General features: G+C 41.1%; 1 protein-coding gene across 1 annotated transcript; it reads right to left on the bottom strand.

Annotated features, from left to right (window-relative positions):
* Positions 1-46: 46 nt before the first annotated feature.
* On the bottom strand, positions 47-25,913 carry LOC119739678 (multidrug resistance-associated protein 4-like). Its single transcript, XM_038214692.1, has 27 exons — positions 25,472-25,913; positions 22,876-22,986; positions 21,796-21,916; positions 20,221-20,436; positions 19,078-19,167; positions 18,474-18,637; positions 18,108-18,233; positions 16,986-17,235; positions 16,084-16,518; positions 15,018-15,107; positions 14,165-14,356; positions 13,798-13,979; positions 13,181-13,277; positions 12,319-12,513; positions 12,066-12,203; positions 11,384-11,470; positions 10,241-10,445; positions 9,624-9,703; positions 8,534-8,684; positions 7,250-7,480; positions 6,735-6,841; positions 5,780-5,971; positions 4,926-5,081; positions 4,049-4,138; positions 3,518-3,690; positions 3,010-3,115; positions 47-2,464 (listed from the first exon to the last, which is right to left on the bottom strand). The coding sequence occupies exons 2-27, from the start codon at positions 22,980-22,982 to the stop codon at positions 2,207-2,209; spliced, it is 4,239 nt and encodes a 1,412-aa protein (XP_038070620.1). The 5' UTR covers positions 22,983-22,986; positions 25,472-25,913; the 3' UTR covers positions 47-2,206.
* Between the last annotated feature and the right edge of the window lie 836 nt (positions 25,914-26,749).

Here is a 26,749-nt window from a genome sequence, read left to right as displayed (position 1 = left end):
GTTTAGGATTGGAAAAGACAAAATATCACGCAAAAGTACAATTTACTTATCTATCGTTTTTTTCCCATTTATTTTTTTACTAGTATGATAGATGCACTGAACAAACAAATATTAAACATTTCATACCTTTTTCATAAAGAAAACAACAGAATTATACTATAAGCTGCACCATAAAGGAATGTTTGTCAAGTTAATATTGACTGGCATATATTTACATCTAAATATTACACAATCACAAAACCATGGCATGTTTTTGTTACAAAAAAATATCAAATTGGGACATTTCCATACTTTTTTGGCCCTATTTAAACAACTTTGTAAGCATGGTATCATGCACTAAGTCTGATTTGTTCTAGTCATAAGATGGAATTTGCATCGGGGTGATGTGAATGCATTATTAGGTTTTGCCCTTCACCGCATAAAAACAATGTATACTCGGTGTGTTAAAACAAATCACTCGGGTGAGACTTGAACCCCTGACCTGCTGCTTTCAAGTGCAGACATTTTACCACTCGAACACCTAGCTAACCGGGATCGGTTGGCTGGTTTCGAATCTGATGTAGCAGCGGGTACCGCAATGAAACTACACGTACCCATAATGAACCGAGGAAAGTATCTCTCAGGATGCGTGTTCAAAACAAAAAGCATAAAATGGCAAGTCTGATCAATAAACTAATGTCCCCATCCATCTATTAATTTAAATTCGAACCAAGTTATCAAAAAACAAACAAAAGCAAGTATTATTTCAATATACTGTAGAGATGGTCCTGGTTTAAAATTACAAGTTTGTCAACGAGTTTAAATGTAATACTGAGTTCAAGTACATGCATGACGTGAAGTGAACTATATTATATACTATACAGACATGCAACTTTTCCTCGGATCAGCTGATTTCCTCTTTTTTGACCTCCAATGGGTGTCACTGAAAATAGAAAAACACTGTACAAAGTCTTGGAAATATTTGAATTTCCTCTTTTTTTGTGACTTCCCAGTTTCATGCCTGACTATAATGTAGCTCTCTATCTGAAGTGCAAGTAAATACTTTCAACTGGCAAAATTAAACAGCCTTTCAATGAGTATTAAAACAAAAACCAATAAATATTATTGCAAACCTTTTACACGCTGGGTTACTGAAAGTCATACCTAATGACATATATAATGGCTTTTTAAAATACATTTCAAGAGTTGTATATGTACATCATTTTTTTTTCATTTGTTGGTGTGTTGAGATTTCAATCATATGTTAAGGCACAAAAATCATGTTAATTTTTTTTTTCTTTTTCATACACGCAAAATCGGTTATCGCATTTCTCCAAGGAAAACTAACATTAATTTGTTTTAATGACAAAATTCTTTGATTTGTGTCCTTTTTTGCTTACAATACCTAATCATCTTTGCATAATTTCGTAACTCATTTCAAAAATACTTAAAGAGATTTTTTCAAAAGATACATACATGTAGGCACAAGAGCACACTTGATACAAAAACAATACTGATTGCCAGCTGCACAGGTTTATTCCAGCGTCTTTTGACCGAACAGAAATTTCAGTTTGCTTAGCAGCTAATCCCTCGTGTCTTTTGTACACACAGAGAAAGTGCGTGGAGGTGGACCATGTGTCGATCTTGAACTGGCCGTTGTGCACAGCCTATTGTTGTACAATTTACGCTCCAGTGCACACCCGGAGTATTGAAACATACAAGGTTTCGAAAAGAAATATCGTACAAATACCGCTGAAACGACTCTTGCGAATCTGTATTTTGTGGCGTCTGGCTGTATATCAGAAGTTGGCTGGAAAATTGTGCCTTTTTGCAAAAAATCAAAATTTTCAACAAAAATCAATCCAGCGCGAAGTGGTTAAAGTATGTTTTTCAGTACTTAAACAAAACAGGGATGTAGATGACTATTTACTCCATTGTACTTTCCATAATTCCCTTAACCCTACGGCTTTGGTAAAAAAAGGAGCGCCCTCTATTGTCAGAAGAGGTCCACACGTTACAGTTTGCTATCCAATGCGGGGGGAGACCATTGGAACGGGCATTCAAACGCAGTAGCACAACACAGTTTCAATACAGAGACTCGGTCTACCATATGAAGCAACTACAACCACGCAACTGATACAAAGCCGCGGTTTCGAAAATGCCTCTGAATTCTTCTTCGGTAGAACGCTTTGAAAAACCGTGCTGCAAATATATTGCTATCTTAATTTCACAGGGAGGTTTCTATACTGATAGCCTTTCTGCTCCTGGGCGAGATGCAAGTTAGGTCCGAGTGGTTCTTCTTCGGGCCCAGGAAGCCGTACGGGTCGGTGGGGTTGTTCTCCAGGTATTTGTCCCTGGCGACCTCCAGGAGCTTAGCCGTCTCCGCCTTGCCGGTCTCTTGCACCATGTTCATAAAGATGCCATCTTCCTTCTGGAGCAGAATGTACGGCTCGTCAAACTCGATCAAACGACCAGCGTCAAGCACCTGAAAGAGACAATTTTTTACATTAAAGCTACAGTCCATCATTTGCAGCTATCCAAAAAGTAACTGACGTAATTATTGTTGAAAAACATACTTGGTTGAAAGATAGTAAGGGAACTAAACTCCCTGTGAAATTATTCTTTCTGGCATGCTGTCATTTTAAAGAAATCAACGAAAGAAGGCCTTTCTAACGATGCATCTAATGAAGCATCGTTGGAAATTTCCGTTAGTACCCATTCATACTCCAGGGTTGAGAGAGGCAATTGTGGTAAAGTGTCTTGCCAGAGGACACAAGTACCATGTTCATCATCTGGGTTCAAACCAACATTTAAATTGCTATCAGACCATATAGTGCCCCTCAATTACTTTCCTAGAACAACATTTCGGCTTGATCAATGGCATGATTTACTTTTTTGAGTACAGAATCAATTACAAGACACAATTAAAACACCGCACTTTGACATATAAGCTACTACTTATTAGTGACTGGGCACCACAAAAGTAACTCAACCTATCAGCACCTAATAGTATGCAATGTTAGATCTTACCAAGACACGGTCGGAGTCCATGATTGTGTTGAGACGATGAGCTATGGTCAGGACCGTGCAGTGCTTGAACCGCTGTCTGATGGTCGCCTGAATCAAACGGTCAGTTCTAGAAATCAACAGACAAAAAAAAATCAAGATCAGACTTGTCCAACACGCAGACAAAGTCTGCACATGGGCTCCGTGCACAAGTACCCCATCAACGGCCAGAAAAGGAGAGTTGGGGGTGACCTAGACTGGTTCCCGATCTATCCACTGCGTATTTCGAATGATCCAAAGTTACTGGGGCGGGGATTAGTCTGCGAGACCATCGCAAGTTGAATTGGAACGTATTGGTGCACCGACAATGCCTGACGCTCACGCGAAGACACAGCGCCAACCAGTACAGTACAGTATGCTGTGTGTCCCGTCCACAGAGCTCTCAAAAGAGGTCAAAACGTACCCTCTTTTGTTGGCGCACGGAGCCCATAGGAATGAAAACTTAACTTTCTAGAATCAACTACATGCTCACCTGATGTCCACGTTGGCTGTGGCTTCGTCCACTATGAGGATCTTGTTCTTGCGTAGGATAGCCCTAGCCAGGCACAGTAGCTGCCTCTGACCCACGCTGAAATTGGTGCCTCCCTCTGTCAAGATGGCCTCCAACTTATCTGGTAACTCCTCGACCACTGGCTTCAACTCCACCTTAAAATAAGTGAAGACCAAAAAAAATTCCTAAATTATTGTAATACAATTATAACTAAACAATGGCATTTGCTCCTTATTGATGTAATTTCAATAAGCACTGTATACGCTGTACTATCCAAGGGCTTACAAGAACAATTCATAACTTTACTCAGGTAGAACTCGAACCTAGGACCATACAAAATGAACATTACATGGCTCTTTTAATCTCCCTGAAGCAATACTCCATCCATGGGTTTGTAGCTCTATGCCCCATCTAATGCTTTCGCCAACAAATATGATGTTCAAGAAAGACTCCCACAATTTTCAATCTTTTGATTCATTTAGAGATGTGAGGACTTTTATTGTACATGTTTACCTCTTCTAGAGCCCTCCATATGTCGGGGTCTTCGTGGTTTTCAAAAGGATCCAGGTTCCTGCGTAGCGTCCCGCTGAACAAAACTGGGTCCTGATATGATCATAAACGAAAAATCAAAACCAGAACTCAATTTCATTAAATTTGTACACATCCCATTTTACTCTGGTTCTGATACCAAAAGATTCCGACAAAATGCTGAGCAAGTGTGACATCACCTCCTCACCAGGTCAAGCTTACTTTCTCGGCAACGGTTCGCGTGCATTCCGTAACGACAAATTTCATGTAAGTTTTAATAATACACGCGATCACAGACAGCGATTTTACATCCTGGGTTTTTCTGGGTGTCAAATGGTTTTATTAACACTAACTCCCTAGAGTGATTTACTAGGAACCTTCCCCATCCTTGCAAATCCCAACACCATATGGTAAACTGTACACATAAACAGTTGGACTCTGTTTATTTGTGGTATGCCTAATCCCACGTAAAGCATGATCAGTTTACTAGTGCAGTACTCATCCTAACAGATCCCAACAAACACTGGTGTTGGAGTTTGGCTGGTTGGGGATTGTTAGGGTTGAACCAACTAAGTACCTGTCAAACTTTTTATCATTCCTGAAAATGTTGAGCTCATCGAATCAGGTTTGCATTTAGGAAACCCAATGGCAGGCGTAATGCCCATTTCCAATTTGGGCTCTGTGCCTTGGCAGGGCTTTGCCGCGTCATGGTCTACTTTTGAAATTATATGGTTACCTCACGTATGATCTATTAAGAGGCATCAGGTGATTGTCAGGACTGGGAACCAGACTGACAAGAGATTTTCAGGTCAGGGAACCAGACTAGAATCCATTTAGGACACCGTAGCTGCGTATTCATTACCTGTGGGATGAATGAGACTTTCTTGCGGAGGTCGTGCAGTCCTATCAGGGCTGTGTCGATACCGTCTATCATGATGGTACCTGTGGGTTCAGCCAGTCTCATTAAGACTGTCATTAGGGAGCTCTTACCGGCCCCCGTCCTGCCCACAATGCCCACCTGAAACGCAAAGAATGATAGTGCTTCAACAATAGGCATATCAGATCGTTTACATTTATCCCAAAAGTAACCTGGCAAATAATTATCAAAAAGCTTACTTGTGATCAATGATTGGTTTGGTTCTGAACAACCCTCGAAATGTTCCCGTCAGGTTTGCTGTCATTCTATGGAATATCCCCGTGCACGGCAAAGATCAATGATATGTGAGCAGATTCGCCGGTTAATTATGCAAAACCAGACTGTATCTTGACCTCAAGATTCTGATCATTCAGTGGGCACCTTCTATATCGGGTCTTCGGTAACCAGTAGTTGTATTACAAAAACATGGCATCTAAATTGACCAATCAACAGCTTAGTCCACATTGCTGATCGAACAACGTCACAGTTTGTAAAGTCGACTCCGATTGGCTGGCGCCGGGTTGCATAAAATGTGCATGTTAGGATATATCAGACATTTGACCGTGGCTCTGCACACGTGAATGTCTGATCTGTAGACTAGCTGTCATGTAGAAAACATCAAGTAATGTTTCCAATGATCAGTCAATTGACTGATCACTTATTTGGGTCCATGTGCCTTTATTAAAGTATGAATACTGTCTACTAAAGTGGTTTATTAAACATTTAAAAGTTTTCTTTTAGCTGCAAATGATCCCATTGGCTTCTTGTAGTTTAGAACTGGTCATCTGAAAGAGCAGTACCTTTTCTTTTGGCCGGAAGCAGCAGTTGATCTTCTTGAGGACAAGCGGTCCGTCGTCGGTGTAACTGAGAGACATGCCCTCGAAGGTGATGAGGCCATACTTGGGCCAGTCGGGGGGCGGCTTGTAGTCCGTTTCCAAGGCCGCTTCTGATTTGATGTCCACGTACTGGCCGACCCGCTCCACTGAAGTCATCTGTGGTGACGCACCAAAGAAGGGAAAAGAAGTCAGCTTTTATAATAGTTATTCTGATTTCCTAAGGCCGAAAATCCATGTGTTCGTTTTCGACGTGGGTATTGTGTTGTGCATTTATCAGTTGCGTATCCATGATGCGTACTATGAAAATCCATATGTACGTTTTTCACTGCACACTTGATGAACGTAAAACAGGGTTCGACCTTAACTTTTTTCACTAGCCAGCCGGGCTGCTGAAACAGACTCTTAACTAGCACGCGGGCATTTTCACTAGCCCGTATGTTTTCCTTTTATAGAGTGTCTCATTAACATCAATGTACAGACATCTAAAATGTGTATCCTGAGGCAATCTTGTCAGTGTTTTTAATTAACAGATCTAGTAATTAAATCCTAAACAGTTAATAAAGTTAGACTCAAATTGATACAGGTTTGCTTTTTGAATTTAATGATTTATTTCTTCCTGTCCTTTCATCTTTGCCGTAGCCCAATTATTTTTGACTCGCCAGCCGGGCTGATTAAGGAATAGTTTGACTAGACCGCCGCTGTTTTGACTAGCATTTGGCTAGCGGGCTTCCGTTTAAGTGGAACCCTGCGTAAAAGCTCAAATAGAGAGCACGCAGCACTTTTGCAAGTAGAATGAACAAGTCTCAATTTATATTTGGATAAGGTTTGGCAAAATACACATTTCACAAAAGAAAAATTTACAAGATTTAATAAAGTACACAGGGTATGAATGAATTGAGATGACAGGACCCTAACTGACCTGGTTTTCGACTTCCGCACTCTGCCTGACACCCCACTGGAACGCCCCCATCAGGTTGATGGCATAGGTAAGGGAAAGGCCCACGATGCCCGAGTTGAGCTCAAGAACTGCAAGCAAACATTTTTATTGAATGTTAATTTTGATTATTAACCCTCCTATGCAAACATACATTCTGTGCCAAGTAGTCCTTTCAGTCAAAATCAAACAAGTGACTGTATTCAACAGTTAAGAATTCCCAGCCTACATAAAGCAGGATTGACTGGCTGGGACAGTTTAAGTCACGTATGTGATATCCCACAGGGAGTGTGCCATGACTTTTTATATAAACTTAACACGTGATCATTCTAGGCCAATGAAAATACAGTATTCGAGACAGAGATATAACAATGGCAGATATTGGAGGGCTGTGCAAGAAACATGGGCGAGTCAATTTTTTTTCAAATACTGAAGTGAATTGGAGGATAAGGTATAGCAAGGGACAATTCAATGAATTAATCGAACTAAATCAGACTCACAATTTACTGCCAAGACGCTCGTGAAGCTGACCCCACCGACAAACAGCACGCTGAACGAGTCCAGCTGCACCCCGAACCACCGCGTCGTGGCCAGGAACAGAAACCACGCCCTGGTGTGCTTGTCTTGAAACTCGTCAAACTCTTCGATGAATCGCTGCTGGGCCTTGAACGCCCGGACCGTACTCAGACCCGTCAGTGTGGCTGACAGGTGGGAGAAGACGGGACTCCGGGCTGGAGTAGACGCAAGAAAGAAAAAACAAATCTGCATAAATGTAGAACATGTCACGTTTGTTTACAAACTTGGAGGTGATGGTCACACGTGACACCAACTTTCATCAAACTGTTCTCTTTTGCTCTGTATGCAAATCACTTAAGATATGCGTGTGGAAGTACTGACGTTGAAAGTAAAAATTGACAAACAGCGAAAAACTGGCCATGCGGAAACTGACAAATTGCCTGTTTCTACTCATTTGTCATAGGTGCATTTTTTTTTTTCGTTTGAAGCAACAAAAGCGCTCAGAATCTAAAGACGGGTGTTAAACAACTAAACCTGATGAAGCAATACTGTGAATGCTGTATATTCCGAGAAAACACAATGTTCTGGATCTCGATTTGAATTCAAATTTCCCGAGTCACAACACATTCCCGAAATCAGCATTCGGTATGAATCTCATTCAGCCGATTGTTGCTACGTGATGTCACACACTGAACCAACGATTCTCGCTAATAATAGCAACCGCGCGCGTGTGTGCGTTGTTTCAATGCCCCTTGCACCCATTCACCCAATTACAAACCAACTGTCAACAGAAATTTTAAAAAAAAATGTGTCACTTGACACGTCTTTAAGAATGACCTTCCCCCCCCCCCCCCTTCAAAATGACAGCATGCCAGAAAGAATCATTTCACAGGGAGTCTAGTGCCATTATTATCTTTAACCCAAGCAAGTTTTTTACCAATAATTTGGTTGGTTACTTTTTGGATGACTACAAATGATCTACTCTACCTGTAAGTTTTGGGTTATGCTTTTCCCATCTTTTCTTTTCTCCTTAATCCTCCCCCCCAAAAAATCATGTTTAGAGGCAAAATTGAGGTATACAATGTTTACAACATATTTTATGCGGACAGAGGGTTACATATTTGCAAAAACAAACTAAAAATTGCGAACGAACTCACCCAAGATCGATTTTTGGGTCATATACCCATTTCAAATATGCATAAATTCCCTTCAAATGTGTGAAGTCATGTCAAACAGTTAACCACTCTCTCAAAATAATCCAGACCTACCGTTTGCCTCCAGCCTTTTGACGTCTCGCGACGACGCCAGGAAGTAGCGTCGGGTGAAAATGAAGACAATCACAATAGGCAGAGTGAACGTGAGACAGAGAGGATTGAAGACCGTGATCACAATCACCGTGGCAAGGGTCAGGACCATGATCTGGGCGAAAAAAGAAAACAATAATAAATACATTGGGAGAGGGAGGGTTGGCTAATCGTCCTTACTCGCAGCAGAAGCTGAACTGCGAAGGACGTGTAGCTACAACATGGTCAAGCCGAAGGCATGTAACGGTGCCTGAAGGCAAATAAGCCATTTGCGAGTAACCTATACCCTTTGGGATTTACATTTGAAAAACGTCTGGTACAATGACTTGCTCAGAATGCTTGGCACATTTTAACTGTGAATTCTCCAGACCAAAGACACTGTTGCTAATCACATGATTCGGGGCAAGCTCTTGCATAGTTACGTAAGAGACGCTCAGCACCAATACATCGTTCACAATGGGTGAGAATGGCACAAAGACAGCAGACCATGCCGGAGCTGGGGGTTGCTAGCATAAGGCTTGCCCCGAATCACGTGATATAGTAACAGTCTCTTTGGTCGGGAGAATGCTAGGTTAAAACGTGCAAAGCATTGTATTAAGTCAGCGTTCCAGATTTTATTCAAATTTAACACGCAAATGGCTTATTGACAGAGTTGCTTTTTGCGGTGTGTGAAGGGCTCTCGACTAATAGGAATGGGTATTCTGTCTTAAGTATTTATGAGTGCAGAATGAATTTTGCCTTCTTTTTTTTTAGGCAGGCTATTTAAGGGTAGCTTTGTTTCATCTGGCTGGGCTTTTTAAAAGTGCACACCTCTGTCGACTGCAAAATTCTGGCAACTGTATTCGAAAATATTTACAGATGCTATTTGTAAAACTTGACAACTTCTAAAGTACTACTAAATTACTTCTAAATTCACAAACACTCACTTTATATCGAGGACATTATTCGGGCCAATTGTTTTCTTTTACAGCTAGGGTGCAGTAATTTTAATAGTCTTTATTTTATTCAAAACAGGAATCGGGTAAAAAAAACACGACAAAGTTCGTTTTCATACCTGCAGGAAGTCGGTAAATGTGGATGGCAAGAGTTCGTCCATGAAACCGATATCTTTGGCAAAACGATTCAGCACACGACCTACAAGAAAAAAGACGCTAATTATAATAACCCATTATGCGAACATACATTCTGTGCAAAGTTGTCCTTTCAGTCAAAATCAATCAAGTGACTGTTTTCAACAGTTAAGAGCTCCCAGCCTACATAAAGCAGGATTGACTGGCTGGGACTGTTTATGTAACTTCATATAGCTATGCTTTGGCTGTAGGTGATTGATAAGCCAGCTGTGCCTACCACTCGCCTGCTTTTGTCTGTTGACTGAATTTGACTAGTCACAGTGCTTGCTAAAAATATAATCTGACTGTTGGTGACTAGCCTGTGTAAAAGGCATGGCAGGGGAAGACGATTGATGTTTTTGACTGTCTGTGACTGTTCAAACAGCAGGAGGGTTATATCCAAATAAAATTTGTGACAATAAGTTGCTGGGTTACTTTCGGGATAAATGCAAATGATCCTCTTCAACAGGTAACTGTGCACAAGGTCCAACACGAACCATGTTCAAAAATGAAGGGTTATGGAATGAACAATTGTTTCGGAGGAGGGGAGTTTGACACCTACCGACAGGATTGTCGTCAAAGAACTTCATGGGGGCTCGGATGATGGCACTGAACATCTGGTTGTGGAGGTTTCTGGCGGCCGTGACAAAGATGTGAAAGAAGAGGAAGCTCCGGACGAAGCAGGCCACGATGGTCACGCAGCACATGATGGCGTAGGGCTGGATGAAGTAGGTGCGTTTATCGTACTGGACGAAATACTCACCATCCTGCAGTGGGATAGTGTTTTTAACAAAATTAGGAATGATGGATGCATGAAAGACGAAATACTTGTAGATAACGACAATTCTAATTATTTTCTATCTCTCTACTTCCCGTATTTTTATCTTTCTATTTTTTTTTTTGGGGGGGGGGGAGTGTGGCAGATAAATTCAAATATATAACAGAATACAAATATCAATCCAAAATATTAAATGAACTGCTGAAACATGAGTGATATATGAAGACTTTGTTTCCAAAACGCGATAAACGCCATTTCGTTACCTTTTGGAATCTCGCCTTCACCTGGATGCCCAAATCAGTTTCGACGTACAGTTAAACACAATTTAAGAATACAGTAAAGGAAAAAAGTGAAGTTTAAAAACTACTGTTATACTGCTTTTAATTTTGTAAATTTTTAAAAAGCGTTAACATGTTTCCATTTTTTTTTTTAAATGTGTATATTGCACTTTGGAAATAAACTCTTCATATGTATCGAGCAAGTGTCCAAGAAAACTGGAGTGTTGACTCAATTTCCAAGTCCTTTTTGCTGACTGGCCTTCGCTGATTTGCCAAAATCAGGCTCAAAATCTGTACTCGCATGTCAATACTTAACAATGAGTTACATTTAGTTCTCCTTTTTAACTGGGTAGATTTAGTAACCTAGTTCCCTTACAGTGTGCTAGTTAGTTACTAAACCTTACCTGGTTAGATTAGTGACTAGGTTATTTAACCGTACCTGGTTAGATTAGTGACTAGGTTATTCAACCTTACCTGGTTAGATTAGTGACTAGGTTATTCAACCTTACCTGGTTAGATTAGTGACTAGGTTATTCAACCTTACCTGGTTAGATTAGTGACTAGGTTATTCAACCTTACCTGGTTAGATTAGTGACTAGGTTATTCAACCTTACCTGGTTAGATTAGTGACTAGGTTATTCAACCTTACCTGACTGGTTAGATTCTGCGCTGCTAGGTCCTGCTCTTCGGAATAGGCCCACTGTGATAGCCACCAGTCACTCAGGGAGAAGACAGCCTGACAGAGAAAATGAACAGACACTTTTAGAGGGTGTACTGCAACAGTCAGCCACATGTAAATCACAAACAGTCACAATGAGTCACAAGTCATCACTTGTATGTCAATCACAAGACAAACACAAGTCAAACACAAGTCAATCCCAAGTTAATCACAGGTCAATCACAAGTCAAACACAAGTCAATCCCAAGTTAATCACAAGTCAATCACAAGTTAATCACAAGTCAATCACATGTCATTCACACATCAAGCACAAGTCAATCACAAGTCAAACACAAGTCAAACACAAGTCAATCACAAGTCAAACACAAGTCAAACACAAGTCAAACACAAGCCAAACACAAGTCAATCACAAGTCAATCACAAGTCAATCACAAGTCAAACACAAGTCATTCACAAGTCAATCACAAGCCAATCACAAGTCAATCACAAAAGTGGATGCAAACGCAATTTGCAAAATCTTGGAACATAATTCAACCCCAGCAAATTTCGCAGCAAATATTGCCTTTAATGTAAAATTCGCTTCGCATTCACATTCGCCTGAAGTTTAGACTGGGATTTTATAGTTTTGTCAAATAGCTTGCACGTCTAGTACCTGTGCTCCAAACACCATAAGTAACCAGAAGAGGAGGAGCAGCAGACTGGCGCCAGCCCGGAAGTATCTCAGGTAGACGCCGATACCCACGGTTCCGACGGCGGTCTCCTCCGGAACAATGTTCACTGGCGCCTCGAACTGCAAAGAAAAAGACGCATCATTCAAGAGAATCATGGAAATATAAAATAATGGGGGGACAAAAACTAATAGACAAATAACTAAGAAGTCCTACACATGGCATGCAGACACTGACCTCAAATTCAGGAACGGACACTGCAGTGGAGCACACGGAGGTTCTGGACATCATGGAGAGTTGCCGCTCCAGGGTGGGTGGTTCACCGCCCTCCCCATCGTAATCGCCTTTCTTCGATTTCTTCTTCAGCAAGGCTGCGAAATCCACGCCGTGTTTCTGCAGCTGGTGGTACGTGCCGTAGTCGGCAACTTTACCCTGAAAAGGTAGAAATAAATGTAAATAAATTTACTTAAAAAACAAAGTTTCTTTGACTTGTTCATGTATTGTGTCGCTTGTTTAACCCATTAGGCAAAGTTAAAAAAAATACAGTTGATCGTACGGTTTTTTTTTTCAAAACATAACAGCATGTTCATTACACAAACAACGAAGCTGAATATAGGTTTGTTTTGTATTGTTCAGCGCATTTGGACTTTGTGTAAAATGCCCTATAAGCACTGTTATTATTAAGTGACCCACGTTTGTTTCCACAAAATGAACATCAAGTCGGAATTTTTCAGATTTTTTTTCGGGGGGGGGGGGGGGGAGATTTTCAGAACAAGAGCTTTTTAATGGAATAAAACATTTAGGCGTACTGAGTTCAGTAACAGAAATATGGACTGACAACTAAACTCGAGTTGTAAAAGTAATTTTTGAGAAAATGGCATTAACAGACCAGTCTCCTAATAAAAACAGGGTGAAAATAGGTTTTAAACAACTCCCTAGGGGGTGCGCAAAATCATATCAAAATTGGAGGATTCAGGACTGTTAGGGCTATGAAACGAACTAATCACAGGCGCTACAAAGTAATGAAATAGGTCGACTGCATTCTGCAAGATCAAAAATAAGAATGTAATAAGACATATGACAATCAGACGGAGTGTACCTGTTTGAGGACGAGAATCTTGTCTGCTTTGTCCAGGAACTGCAGCTGATGGGTGACGAGGATTCTGGGCTTCTCACTCAGATAGCTCAGGATACACCTTTAGAGAGTGTAAGAATGAATTAATTTTCAGAAAAATAATTTTGAAAATGATTATTAAATGTGTTTCAAAACACATTTTGAAAGAAAACAGGGCTTTGCCAAATATACCGAAGAATTCAAATATTTGAACATAATCTGAATACCTGAATGTTATTTTTTTTAAATTTGAAATATGTGCACGGTCTGCAGGAGATGCTGAAAGAAGTCCACGATGTTCTTATAATCGTTGAGGCTGCATGGTTTTGTAGAGAGCCACTTTTGCACATAATTTCATAGCTTCCACGAGAAAAATTAACTCAAACTTCTTTAAAATCGGTCAGACATCAGCCCTTCTGCTACCTCTTCTTAACGTTATTTTATTAAGCTCTTTGACAATTTTCAACAAGTTTTGCAAAAACATGTTTCTTTCGAAATTGCAGACTCAAAATAAATAAGTCCAAGTATATATTAGGATTCAAGTTTCAAGAGGAGAATCCTGTCAGTTCACTGACCAAATCAATTTGTAATTCAAAATTCACCTGTCGAATAGGTGTCTCCCGACTGCCGGGTCTACCGCGCTCAGAGGGTCATCCAGTAGATACACGTCAGCGTCGCTGTACACGGCCCTGGCCAGGCTGACCCTTGCCCTCTGACCTCCGCTAAGGGTCACGCCGCGCTCACCGACCAGCGTCAGGTCGCCGTCCGGTAACAGTGCAATATCCTATGGGATTACAGAAAAGGAATGAGACAAATAAACAGACACATACATGTATATACAGGATTGCCCCATGATATCTGTCACACAAAATGACAATTTGGCCGGTAAACCTGTTTTTCATTCGAAATCCTGGGTTTCAAGTTTCGTTTCTTTGGCCCCATGATATTCAGTCCCTGGTTTACACGTACTCTGCTGAGCGCACACTGTCGGATGACTCGCTGGTACTTTGCCGGCTCGTGAGGCAGCCCAAACAGAATGTTGTCCTTCAGCGTGCCGGACAGGATCCAGGGCTGCTGGGCCGTGTAGCCGACCCGGCCGCTCACGACGTTGACTCCTGATACGGTGGGTAGCTCGCCCAGCAGGGCCATCAGAAGGGAAGACTGGGAGATTAAAAAAACACAAAATGGAAACAATTGGAGTAATAACAGAGTAAAACACAAGTCAATTCCTAGTCAATCACAAGTCAATCACAAGTCAATCACAAGTCATCATTCACAGGCTAATCCCAAGTCAGTCTCAAGTCAATCCCAAGTCAATCCCAAGTCAATCCCAAGTCAATCCCTAGTCAAACACAAGTCAATCCCAAGTCAATCACAAGTCAATCACAGCCTAATCACAAGTCAATCACAGGCCAATCACAATTCAATCACAGACCAATCGCAGGCCAATCACAAGTCAATCACAGGCCAATCATAAGTCGATCACAGACCAGTCACAAGTCAATCACAGGCCAATCACAAGTCAATCACAGACCAATCACAAGTCAATCACAGTCCAATCACAAGTCAATCACAGGCCAATCACAAGTCAATCACAGGCCAATCACAAGTCAATCACAGGCCAATCACAAGTCAATCACAAGTCAATCACAAGTCAATCACAAGTCAATCACAAGTCAATCACAAGTCTATAACACGTCAATCACAAATCAATCACAAGTCAATCACATGTCACTCACATGTCACTCCCAAGTCAATCACAAGTCAATCACAAGTCAATCACAAGTCAATCACAAGTCCAAAACAACAAATGAATCATTACCTTGCCGCACCCAACAGGTCCTATGACGGCCAGCAACTCTCCCGGTTCTACGTGGATACTGATGCCATCTAGAACAGCGTTACTTAGATCCTTGGGTTGAATGTGGGAAAAAGTAGGGCTGAGACATGATGTATAAAACTCAATTTGTTTGGCATTTTAATTTTAAAGTGTTACTATTTACCTTGTAAGCACCACAACATGTACAAGTGAATGCACATATTTATAGTCACTATTCTGTTTATCGCAAGTGAAAATGGTGGATTCAGTTGTTGACTTTTCAATGTTTGAAAAAGCGTATTGAAATCTTTAGAATGTAAACCAACAAACTCCAGCTCTGTTCCAAGTTTACCACAATCTGCTTTGACTAAATTAAGACAAAATCTGCTGTAACTAATTTTCACTAAGATTTCTGAACTTAATTTCAGCAGGGCATACAAAAAGTTAAACACATGGGACGTTATGTTATTATTAACATGTGTTTCTGCATCTTTTTTTACACTATAAGTGTTCAAAAGCCTACAAGTTTTTCGTCAAAAACTGTTGCTTTGTCCATAGAGGTAGCATACAGACACATTTTTTTCACAGTATTAAAGGAATACACAACATTTGCTTTTCCTGTAATTTTCAGAAATGAATGGATTTGGGGAGGTTAGTATTTTATAGCAAATATAGTTACTTTGACTTGTGTAAAGTTTTATGTTCGTAGATGCTGGAAAAACCAAGAAAAACAATCATGTTCCTGTAGTCTGGATCCCTGGGGAATTGTAACGTCGGAGAATTGTAAGGTCAGGCAACCAGTCTGGCTGGCTTGTACCCGTTCATACATGCAGGTGTGATCGATTGCAAACAAAATGCGCACTCACTAAATATGGTAAATTTGGGACAGTATTTGAAAAAAGCCATTTTTTTTTCCAACGCTGGTTGGCCGACCAGCGTTGGAAATTGATACAGAAATACCACTTCTCGTGAAAATGACAGCACACCCTTAAGGTATTTCATAACAATTTGGTAGTTTTTTTTTATGTTTGCATATGTTGTATATTCCCTTAAAGAGGGTTCATGATACCTTTGTCCACGAGCCGGTTAACTTATCCACCCTGATCCCCGGCCGATGGGCTTTCTCAGCTGCATTGGAGAGGGTTCTAGTCTCGTCGGTGTGGTTCAGTAGAGCCATGCTGTGTGTGGGTGATTCCACTGCGTCACTGACGATGCTGTTCTGTTTTCGATGGTCGTCGCTGTTCTGTTGCTGATGGTCGTCGCTGTTCTGTTGCTGATGGTCGTAGCTGTTCTGTTGCTGATGGTCGTCGCTGTCATGTTGATGCGGGGCGTCGCTGTCCTGTTGCTGATCAGCATCGCTGCTCGGCGAAGAGGTTTCATCTGCTGTCGTGACTTGGACCTCGTTGAGGTAGACTGCATTGGTGCCTCTGTATGCCACGCTGGGGGCAGCGGCATCGCTGGGCTGGGAGGCTTCAACGTTTAGCTCGTCCATCAGAAGGAAATTCTGAAAATGGCAGAGTGTAAAAGAGAACATTATAAGCCGTGGAATGCCGTGGCCTTGTGGTCTGGATCATTGAATTCCTGGTCTGCGGTACTTCTGCAGGTTGTGGGTTTCTTTACAGAGAGACAACGTTTTTCACAAGGGGCACCTAAGTTCAGGCACAAAAAGCCACACAGTTGCCCAAGCCATGAATTTGGGTTACTTTGGGTCGGTTCAGTTTCCGTTTGGTTTTTGCTTGAATTTTTGTTGGGTCTGGTCAAATTATGGGAGTTACAATCGGTTTCAATTTGGATTTGGTTTATATCTTCAATGCTTTGGGTCAGCTTGGCCTGGTCAACCCGACCCAATGCACAACATAACTGAACATCCATGTACATGTACATCATTCACCATATGAAAATGCAAAACGTCGAAGTACATGTGCAGGCAGATACAATTGCTATCCTGAATCTGAGATATTTTCCTGTTACCTTGATTCTGCGGATGGACACCAGGCCTTCGGTGCCGTTCATGATGGCGTACGGCACAAAGAGCGCAGAGCAGAGCCTGGCCGTGTAGAACAGCGGAATGACGGCGTACACCTTGGACGGGATCACGGGGTTGCCCAGAGCGGCGTAGACCACGAAGGTACAAAAGGTGATGAGAAGAGGCGCCACGAAGAAAAAGGCGAGGGTGAAGGAACGCAGGTAGGCAGCATGCATGATCTTGCGGATTTCCTTTCTGTAAAAAAAAAGAAGAAGAAGAAATGAACATAAGGACTCCATCAAAATGAGGCCTACAGTTCAATATGAGCACTATGGACTCCATGCCTGAACAGAAGATTCGAGATTCAAGAATTATTTATTGTCTTGCTTAAAATTTACATGAAAATTGATTTCCCGGTGTATAGATACAATACATTGAAATTACACAAAAATTAAATATATACCTTAAATGACATCACAGTTTTGGACATGAATATAGAAATTCACATTACCACAAAAAAAAACCACCAAAACTCCCTTGAAATTGCAAGTTCAAGATGAAAATAAAGTTCAATGGTGCATATACGTGCATCTCATGGATTGCTTTAACGCTAACCTTCCCAAATCCTCCAAAATCCTCTTTGCAAAAATGGATGGGATTGAGGCTACATGGGCAAAGTGTGTTGCTGATTTCGGAGGATGCACTGTGCCAAGGTGTTGGGCCGGACCTTGTGTTGTTGGTGCTCAGCAGTGCATGCGTAAAGGCCTAGATTATACTTGAAATCCTCCACACTGCTCCAGGATGTCACTGGCTCTGCCTCAACATATTGACAGTGATTGCTGGAGGATTTTGCAGGATTGAGGCAGCGGTCACCCCTCCAAGGACCACACTCCAGAAGTAACGGATGATTGTGGTGGATTGCGGCTGTGTGCAATTTTTACATGGAGGCAGTTGGAGGATTTTGCAGGATTGAGGTTACATCCTTAATGCCTAGGGAGTTAGGGTTAAGATTCTATCACATGGGCCCTTAAGGAATTTCTCAAATATTTCCACAAAAATGTCACTTAGATTTCAGAGTTTGAAAAAAATAACTGACAAACTCAGTAAGCTTCAGGTTATTGACTGACCTTCTGGCTTCCGAGACTAACTTGGCAAAGGACTTTTCCCAGGCGTAGATCTTGATGACGCGCATTCCGGATATAACTTCATTCATGATGCGGATCCGGGCATCCGACAGCAAGGCCGTTTTGGATCTGGAAAGACAAATCACCACAAAAAGTGACCACGTGAACATCAGAATTATTACTGATCTTGTGCTTCTCCGCGTTGGAACAACTCGACTCAAGCTGCGTCTCGCAGCCTCAGAGCTCGAGCATCTTTCGTAGGATTCTTGCAGTTCCAAGAAAAGCCGCCTTCTGCGGCAATTCCACCTTCACGGTCGTGCCGATCTCATCCAGATGTTTCTCCAGGGACTAGGTTATTATGATTATTACCTGAATCTGGAGAAGAGTTTACCCATGTAGCCCTGCAGTGGAGCCAGCAGGATCAAGATGGGCATGCCTGCTAAGCAGGACACGCCGATCTCACGCCAGATCAGAGCCGTCACTAAGATTAGCTGGATAGGGGCTATCCAGAGATAATGCAAGAACATGAAGGCCTACGGAAAAGAGAAAAAGAAAGATCAGACTTCGTTCATAATCTACGCGAATGTGAACACGAATGCAAATGCAAATTAGTGGCATGACAGCAAATTTTTGTGCTGCGAATTTGTAAAGGTTGAACGTATTTTAACCACTTCGCGCCGGGATAATTTTTGCCGAAAATTAAGATTTTCTCAAAAAGGCACAATTTTCCAGGCAACTTGTGATATAACTCCGGCCAAGTCGACATCATACAAAAATCGCCAAATCGCACAGGTCGGCTGTCAGACTAAAGTCCCAATTGTCTTTAATGCATTTCCATTAAGTCCGCTTTTATGTAAGTCGCTATCTCGCTTTAGTCATTTTTGCCACTCACTACATTTTTGCCATGTAGCCTCAATCCTGCAAAAAAATCCTACATTTTGCAAAGAGGATTTTGGAAGGTACATGTACTTACCAAGTCAAATCTGTTGACGTCGTTGGATAGAATGTTAACCAGCTGTCCGACTGTCGTTTCTCCAAGAGCGAGGTTGCTGAGCCTCAATGCCTGAAAGTTACGTACATATATTATGCTCAGAGGTACAGTGTACACACGTTTGTACGTGTTCTACATAACCCCCGAGGACCAACACACAAAGGGAGAACAACAGATCATTTCAGTCCTCGGGAGTTGGGTCTTTTGTTGGAAACGGTCCTCTGTAGTAGGTTTGTGTGCTTAGTCTATGGGAGAATGCTATATTACAGGGACAAAGGGAAACACAAAGCATTGTCCTCAAGAGTATAGTAAAACAAGAGTGTCTGCCCTTTTTGTGTTTGAAGCAACCAAACTGCTGAAAGTGTTAGAGCCTCAAAGCATCTTGTGAATTACAGGTGTAGGAAAACTAACCCGGTGTAAGGTTAGCTCAAATGCTAAAATACATTATGAGAAAACGGGACAAATAAAACATGTGCAAAGTTTTTGGGTCCCGTAACCGGATTCGGTTGCTAACACAGTAAAGTCAAGTGTGTCACGAGCCAATACGGTGTCATATGAAAACTTGTATGAAAATCGGACTCTTTTTCCCTTTTATTGGTTAAACCCTCTCATGTGACCGGTCCCTCTCCTAATTAGGAGAGCATGAGCATGCACAATATCACCAATGAGTCCGTATTTCATAAAACCTAAATTCATGCTACAACGGCCCAGTTTTCCAGTTTTATCGCCAGTTTTCTTGGCATGACACAACTTAGAATATCTCTATTCCCCCCTGGATTGAACGCCAGTCCATCGTAGGTTACTCCCAAACTAATGCTGGTACCCAATTATACTCCTGCATGTAGAGAGGCAAATGGAGGTGAAGTGTTTTTGTTGTGGGGAGGACACCTAGGACAGCACCGGGAGTCTGTGAGGGGCATGTGCCCCCCTCCCCCCCCCCCCCCCCCCCCGACCTCAAGATCCAAAATGTGTGATACTGATTGATGAATAAACACTTGAAATCTCTATGTGTGCACAATGGTTAGCATCCAGGTATTGAGAAAAAGCACTTACAGTTAACACAATGTTATGCTATTCCTAAAGCTAGCACCAGGCATCCTACGTTTTATTTTCTTCCTCTTTTACCTTTCTGTAGATGAGGCCCGAGCAGGCCACCCTGACTCTCATGCCGTAGCGCGCCACGCCAAAGAAGGTGACATGGTGGCACATGACGGTCAGCAAGGAGCAGACCGTGATCCCTGCCGCGTAGAGGTAGGCATCGCGGATCGACACAAGGTCCGTGGAGAAGTACAGGACCAGCTGGCTCAGCATCAGGGGCTGAACCACTTTGAAGACGGACTCCTGTAACCATGGCAACACAGCAAAGGCAAAGCAAATTTTTTACAACCGTCATTTGCTTTGGACCTACATTGTAATCAACAGTTTAACAAAACCTTCGATAACAGAGAAAAAAATCCTCATAATGGCAATATGTCACCCACGAACTACTACATGAAATGTTAAAATACTAAATGATTAACTGATGACATGTATGCTACTAAACACAAATTTGGTAATGAATGCGGCAGTGAACAGGTTGAAGGTGTACTATTTTTCATTTTTTTTGTTCCAGGAAAATAATAATTGTTTTTTCAAATTGCTGTTTCTAGCCAAACAATAGTTTTCAGTTTTCAAAATGTGGACTAACTACCATTGGTGAATTGGGGGCAGTGTTTAAAAATAAAAGTCACTTTTTTCCCAACGATGGTTGGCCGACCATTGTTGGCAATTGATACCAAAATTCCAATCTTCTTCAAACTGACAGCCCACCAGGTGCCATGATTTCACACATTTTCACAAATTTCACATTTACGTACACTCAAGTTAATACGTTTCATAATAATTCAGTACATGTAGCTTTGTTTTTTTGATTTTTGCAAATCTTGTATATATATTACCTTTAAATGCACTTGCAGTAAAATTTTGATAAGACAAACATGGCATATGGTTGATTTATGTCCCATATCAGACTATACATAGTGTCCTACCCTCCCAGCATCACGCAATGATATTTATATTTATCATTTACATGCATGCCTTCAAGTTTACAAGACCAATCTGTCTGACGGTATATTTTATCACCTTCCATGATGACCATATGGTTTTATGATATTTTTCCCAGTTCCTTGTTTTGAAACACGCTGTGCATTGCGCAACACATATAAAGCGAACACGGATGCAACTTGGAGTACTGTCATGAGTCATGACTCATGACTGTACATAATGTGGAAACATTATAAACCATTGGAAACGAACTTCAATGTTTGCACTTCCCTGCAAGAAAACAGGTGTCCCAAAATGGCAATTTGACCCCACCAATGTGTGTGGATATTCTTTTTGAGTGGTCGGGCACAACCCGATATGGTTATGGGCGAATTACAGCAACCGCACGCACGTGTGCGTCGTGTCAATGCTTGCGCGCACTTAGCCGAATTAAAAACGAACTACTGCCAGAAAGAATAATTTCACAGGGAGTTTAGTGCCATTACTATCTTTAAATCAAATAAGCTTTTCAACAATAATTACGTCAGTTACTTTTTGGATCGCTGCAAATGATGGCCTGTACCTTTAAGTAAGGGCAAATAATTCACATATTTTTATGAATTGTTCTCTATGCGTATGGATGTCATTTTTACAGCTCCGGTTCAAAAAAATAAATACCTCTAAGAAAGCAGGGATGCCCAAAAGCATGTAGCCCCATCCAAACGTTCGCAGCAGGGCCCGACGTAACGACGGTGGTTTGCCAGTTTTCTTGCTTTTGTCGATCTGTTTATCCCACTCACTGCGGAAGAAAGTATTTTTATGTTAATTAATTTCATTTATGATCAATTCAACCAATTTCACTGATTAAAAAAAAAAAATTGTTGGGAGTGGGACCTAGTGGTTAGTGTTTGCTACTCATTATTAGAGGGTCAGGGTTCAAATCCAATTGCTGGCCATAAACTGTCCAAAAAAAAAAATCACATTTATTTCCTCTTCATGACAGAAATGAAAAAAATACTCTTTAAGTATTGATACAAAATATAAAGGCCACTAGAGGTGGCAAAACCTTAAAAGCATAGCTTGTAGCAGGTATGCCATTACACAAAACAGACGAATAATAACAGAAGAAAAACAATTACACACATGTATAATTCTAAGCAGTAAATAAAGTTATGAAAAAGTTATGAAAAATAATATTAATAAATATTAAACTGTGCCCTTGGGCACGCCCCTGGTACTTTCCAGGAGTATAAACAGGTACCAGCAAATGGACTGGTATACCTGGGAGAGGCATATTTTCCATAAATGCATGAATATTCTGCTCTTTCATAATAATTAAACAAGGAAAACAGTGTTAAAGCATATGGCCTGATGAACCATGCGAGTAATTTCTAAAACAGCAACTACGTTTCGGTTCACTTATTTCTGCATTATAAATAAATGTATGCAATTTTTTCAGTTCGGAGGACTGAAAAAATTAGAGGCTCAACCTGGGTAGAAAAATCAAAGTCTGCAACTGATTCATGTACACACAGGTGCAGTGTGAATGGTACGCCTTGCTGATCCATCTTTGTTTGGGCAAGGGCCAATTTCACAGCGCTGCTAAGCACACAAATTTGCTTCGCACCAAAAAAGTCCGGCTTATAAAAGCAGGTTTTCAGCCAAAACTCCATGTTTATTGCTTATTTTTCACAAGGCTTATTTTTCACAAGGCTTCAGATAAGCCATGAATATTCATGGTTTTACTCGCAAAAATACCTTTGCAGTTTCTCAACCAGAACATTGGTAGAATCCTCCGGCAGTATGTCATACAAGTCATCTTCAACCAGTGGTCTTTTGTAGCCGACGCGAAAGAACCCATACATCCAGCTTGAGTACGTATTGAAGAAAAAAATACAACAGGCAAGTTAAAAACAAAGTATTGTGTTAAACACAAAGTAAAAGCAAACGGGAGATTTGTTTTGATGATATTCTGTCAATTTTCGATATTTTGATATCATTCCTCAATATTGAAAATTTTGATATTTCGATAGGATTTAAGAATTGCTAATGGCAACATCAATATCAAAATAATATCAAATAATCAAGTCCAACTATTTGTACACACTTCTACCAGTTATCCATGCACAATAGCCAAGGTCCATTTTTGTTTGTTTACATTTTTTCACCCATACAATTTCTTTATCGTCCATTTGCATTATACATGCACACTACAGTATATGTACATGTACCATGTACGTGTATGCTGTAAGTTGTACTGGTGCAATCTCTTTCACAAAACCCTTTAACTGCTATCACAGGTTCAACATACATGTAGCTTGAAAATCTTTTTAAAAATGTACAAAAAACAGGAAGTTAGATCTTGCACAATTCCTTCCTCGGTGAATGTGCCATGGGGTTAGAATCATTGTATCCAGTTCCACGAACTTCCTGCATCAATGTATTTTATTATCATCATCTTTTTTTCAATCCAACGTTTACTGTGCATAATAGGATTTGTGTATCATGTACGAGTACTGTACAACACAGTTTTTTTCTTCGAATGCAACAATAGGCACATACAGTGTGTACAAGGTAGGGTAGATCAAACAACAGTGCTCATTTTAGCTCTGTGAATGTTGTATATTCCGAGAAACAATATTCTAGGATCTTGGTTTCATTTCAAAAGTTGCCTCTAGTCATGTTTTGAATTGCGCCCGAAATCAGTGTCCGGGACACATTCTCATTCAGCCGATTGCAGCTGCGCGATGTCACGCACTGAACCGACAAATAATACTTAATAGCAACCGCTTGAGCATGTGCGTTGTGTCAACCTTTCCATGCACCCGTTCACAGATTCGCCGAATTCCTAACCAACAACTAATGGAAATTTCCAAAAATGTGTCACTTGACGCATCTTTGGAAATGGCCTTCTTAATTATTGTTTTCTTCAAAATGACAGCATGTATTGTAAGAAACAATAATTTCACAGGGAGTTTAGTGCCATTAGTGTTACTATCAAGTTTCAGATTACACCAAGTAAGCGTTTCAACAATAATTTCTTTTGTCACTTTTTGGATGGCTGCATATGATCTACGGAAAAAATGTTGCAACCTGACGCCAATTTTTTCTTCATATCATCTCAATGAAGGTCAGTCATTGCAAAAATGGTGATACATGTAAGACATGAAACTTGTTGGAGTGGGACCGAGAAACATTTCCAAGTTTGTTAGGAAATACTTTAAAAATGTTCTTGACTCTCCATAGACTTTGTACACAACCGCTGAAGTGGCGTCGGGTTGCAACATTTTGTCCACCGATTTACCATTTTATTATTAATTTTAAAAAATGTACATCCAATGTTTTCATAAAATTTCACATGTTTCAAGAGTCTCGTTAGACTTTGACCACACCAGTAATTCAGTATATGAACAGAGTCATGTGCAATTTTTCCCAACATTAACTCTAAACATGCTAAACACAGTCAGTAGTAGCCTAATTAGCCCGACTGCGTCTGGCCGTACAGTACTATCGCAAGCTCTGTAGTACGGCCAGACGCCCGATGCTTCCAAAAAGACTGAATTTTGTTGGCCGCCGATGTAGCGATTTTGCTACATCTTTTGATCGCGATTATCTTTTCATCCAGGACACAACTTTCCAAAGTTAAGGTTTGCAGTCGTAGAACAACTCATACCTTTTCGAAAAAACGTTCTTTGGTCTCAATATTTTCATTCATCTGGCCACAAGACGAATTTCAGTCATCAGATTCCACAAATATCGTCCCCCATGCGATCCCCCATGCGATTTCAAAATGGCGGCCGCGCTGTAATGTATGCAATATGCAGGTGCGCCCGCGCAAATCATGAATATGCATAAACAGTCTGTGACGTATGACCTCGTGTTTTTGGACGTGCGTGCGGCCCCGTGCGGGGCCATACGTCACGAGGTCATACGTCACAGACTGTTTATGCATATTCATGATTTGCGCGGGCGCGCCTGCATATTGCATACATTACAGCGCGGCCGCCATTTTGAAATCGCACGGGGGATCGCATGGGGGACGATATTTGTGGAATCTGACGACTGAAATTCGTCTTGTGGCCAGATGAATGAAAATATTGAGACCAAAGAACGTTTTTTCGAAAAGGTATGAGTTGTTCTACGACTACAAACCTTAACTTTGGAAAGTTGTGTCCTGGATGAAAAGATAATCGCGATCAAAAGATGTAGCAAAATCGCTACATCGGCGGCCAACAAAATTCAGTCTTTTTGGAAGCATCGGGCGTCTGGCCGTACTACAGAGCTTGCGATAGTACTGTACGGCCAGACGCAGTCGGGCTATAGCCTAATATAATATTCCGGCTTATGTTCTTACCAAAAAAATATTTTCGAGACGAAATTAGCCTTCCTAAGTGGATGTGTGCGTGGGGAGTATTTCAGATCCGGCGGTATGGTCTCCTGTTTTTCACCGTCACCGCTGACTGAGCGGGCGCGCTTTCCCCGGTGTCATCACCCGTGATTTCACGCTCGTCGTCCGCCATGTGTGGAGCGATGTCGCAGTCCGCGTCGTCCTCATCGTGTTTAACTGGAACGCGAGTGGACTCTTTTCTTATCTGCTTCAAGCTTTTCTTTTGTGCCATTTTTGTCGTTGGACGTTGGCCTTGGGGTGTTTACATGATCTGCAGTGTTGACAAATAGAGAGATAAAGCGCAATCGCTAAAGACGGCACGGTTTATTTGTGCGACTATTGTTGACCAATGATGAACTGAATGTGAATGCCGTGCTATGCTGCGCCAGTACAGTGTACAATGTACACATACGTGTACACAGTCAACGGGCCGGGGACGGCGAGTGTTTTGTACATGTGCGTGTGTACGTACGTTGTATAATGACTCGACACATTTTGTGCGCTTGGCACGTGCGCGCATAGGTTGTACTAGTTCCCCAGACCAGGCAAGTGACGCAATCGCGCCGCAACATTGCCAAAATAATGTTTTTAAGAAAAAAAAAGTAAAAAAGAAGAAGAAGAAAAAAAACCCCAAAAACAATGTTCCAATGGATAACATTGCATAATTTTTTATATAGTAGCGAATAGGTGGTATGGAAAAATAAATCGCTATCGGGGGAGGGGGTCAGTTTCAAATTAAATCACAGTGAATTCATAGAAGGTTTTAAATTATAGATCATACACTTAGTGAAAACTGTAAACGTGCGAATCAATTTAGTCAGGTAAGGGTGCCTATAATTGCATACATCGTAAATAACTGCCGTGTAATATTAGTTCCCATAATTTATTTAGGTATATTTTTGATTTTTGATTTTTTGATTTTTCATGTATATTTTGGTGATTCTAATTACAACTCCTTACTTCAATAACATTTTCTAGAGCATATAAGTGACTGAATAATAATTATGAGGACAAAGTAACGATCCACAAATTATACCCTAAAGTTGCGCGCATTGTCTTGAACAGCTGCATGCAGCAGATGCTTTATATAATTATACAGCTTGTTTTCACTTTAAGTGTATGATCTATAAATAAGCTTGTCTCGCTCGTCAGTCGGCAGGGATGAAGAGCGCCACCTACTGCCAAAGAGTGTCTATGAGTGTCCGCTTTCAACAGTGCCCCTATGGTAGCAGACCAGTAAATAAA

Source organism: Patiria miniata, unplaced genomic scaffold, assembly GCF_015706575.1.
Source record: "Patiria miniata isolate m_02_andy unplaced genomic scaffold, ASM1570657v1 HiC_scaffold_4, whole genome shotgun sequence".
NCBI lineage: Eukaryota > Metazoa > Echinodermata > Asteroidea > Valvatida > Asterinidae > Patiria > Patiria miniata.
The sequence above is the reverse complement of the archived record's forward strand: the minus strand, read 5'-3'. Positions and strand labels throughout refer to the sequence as shown.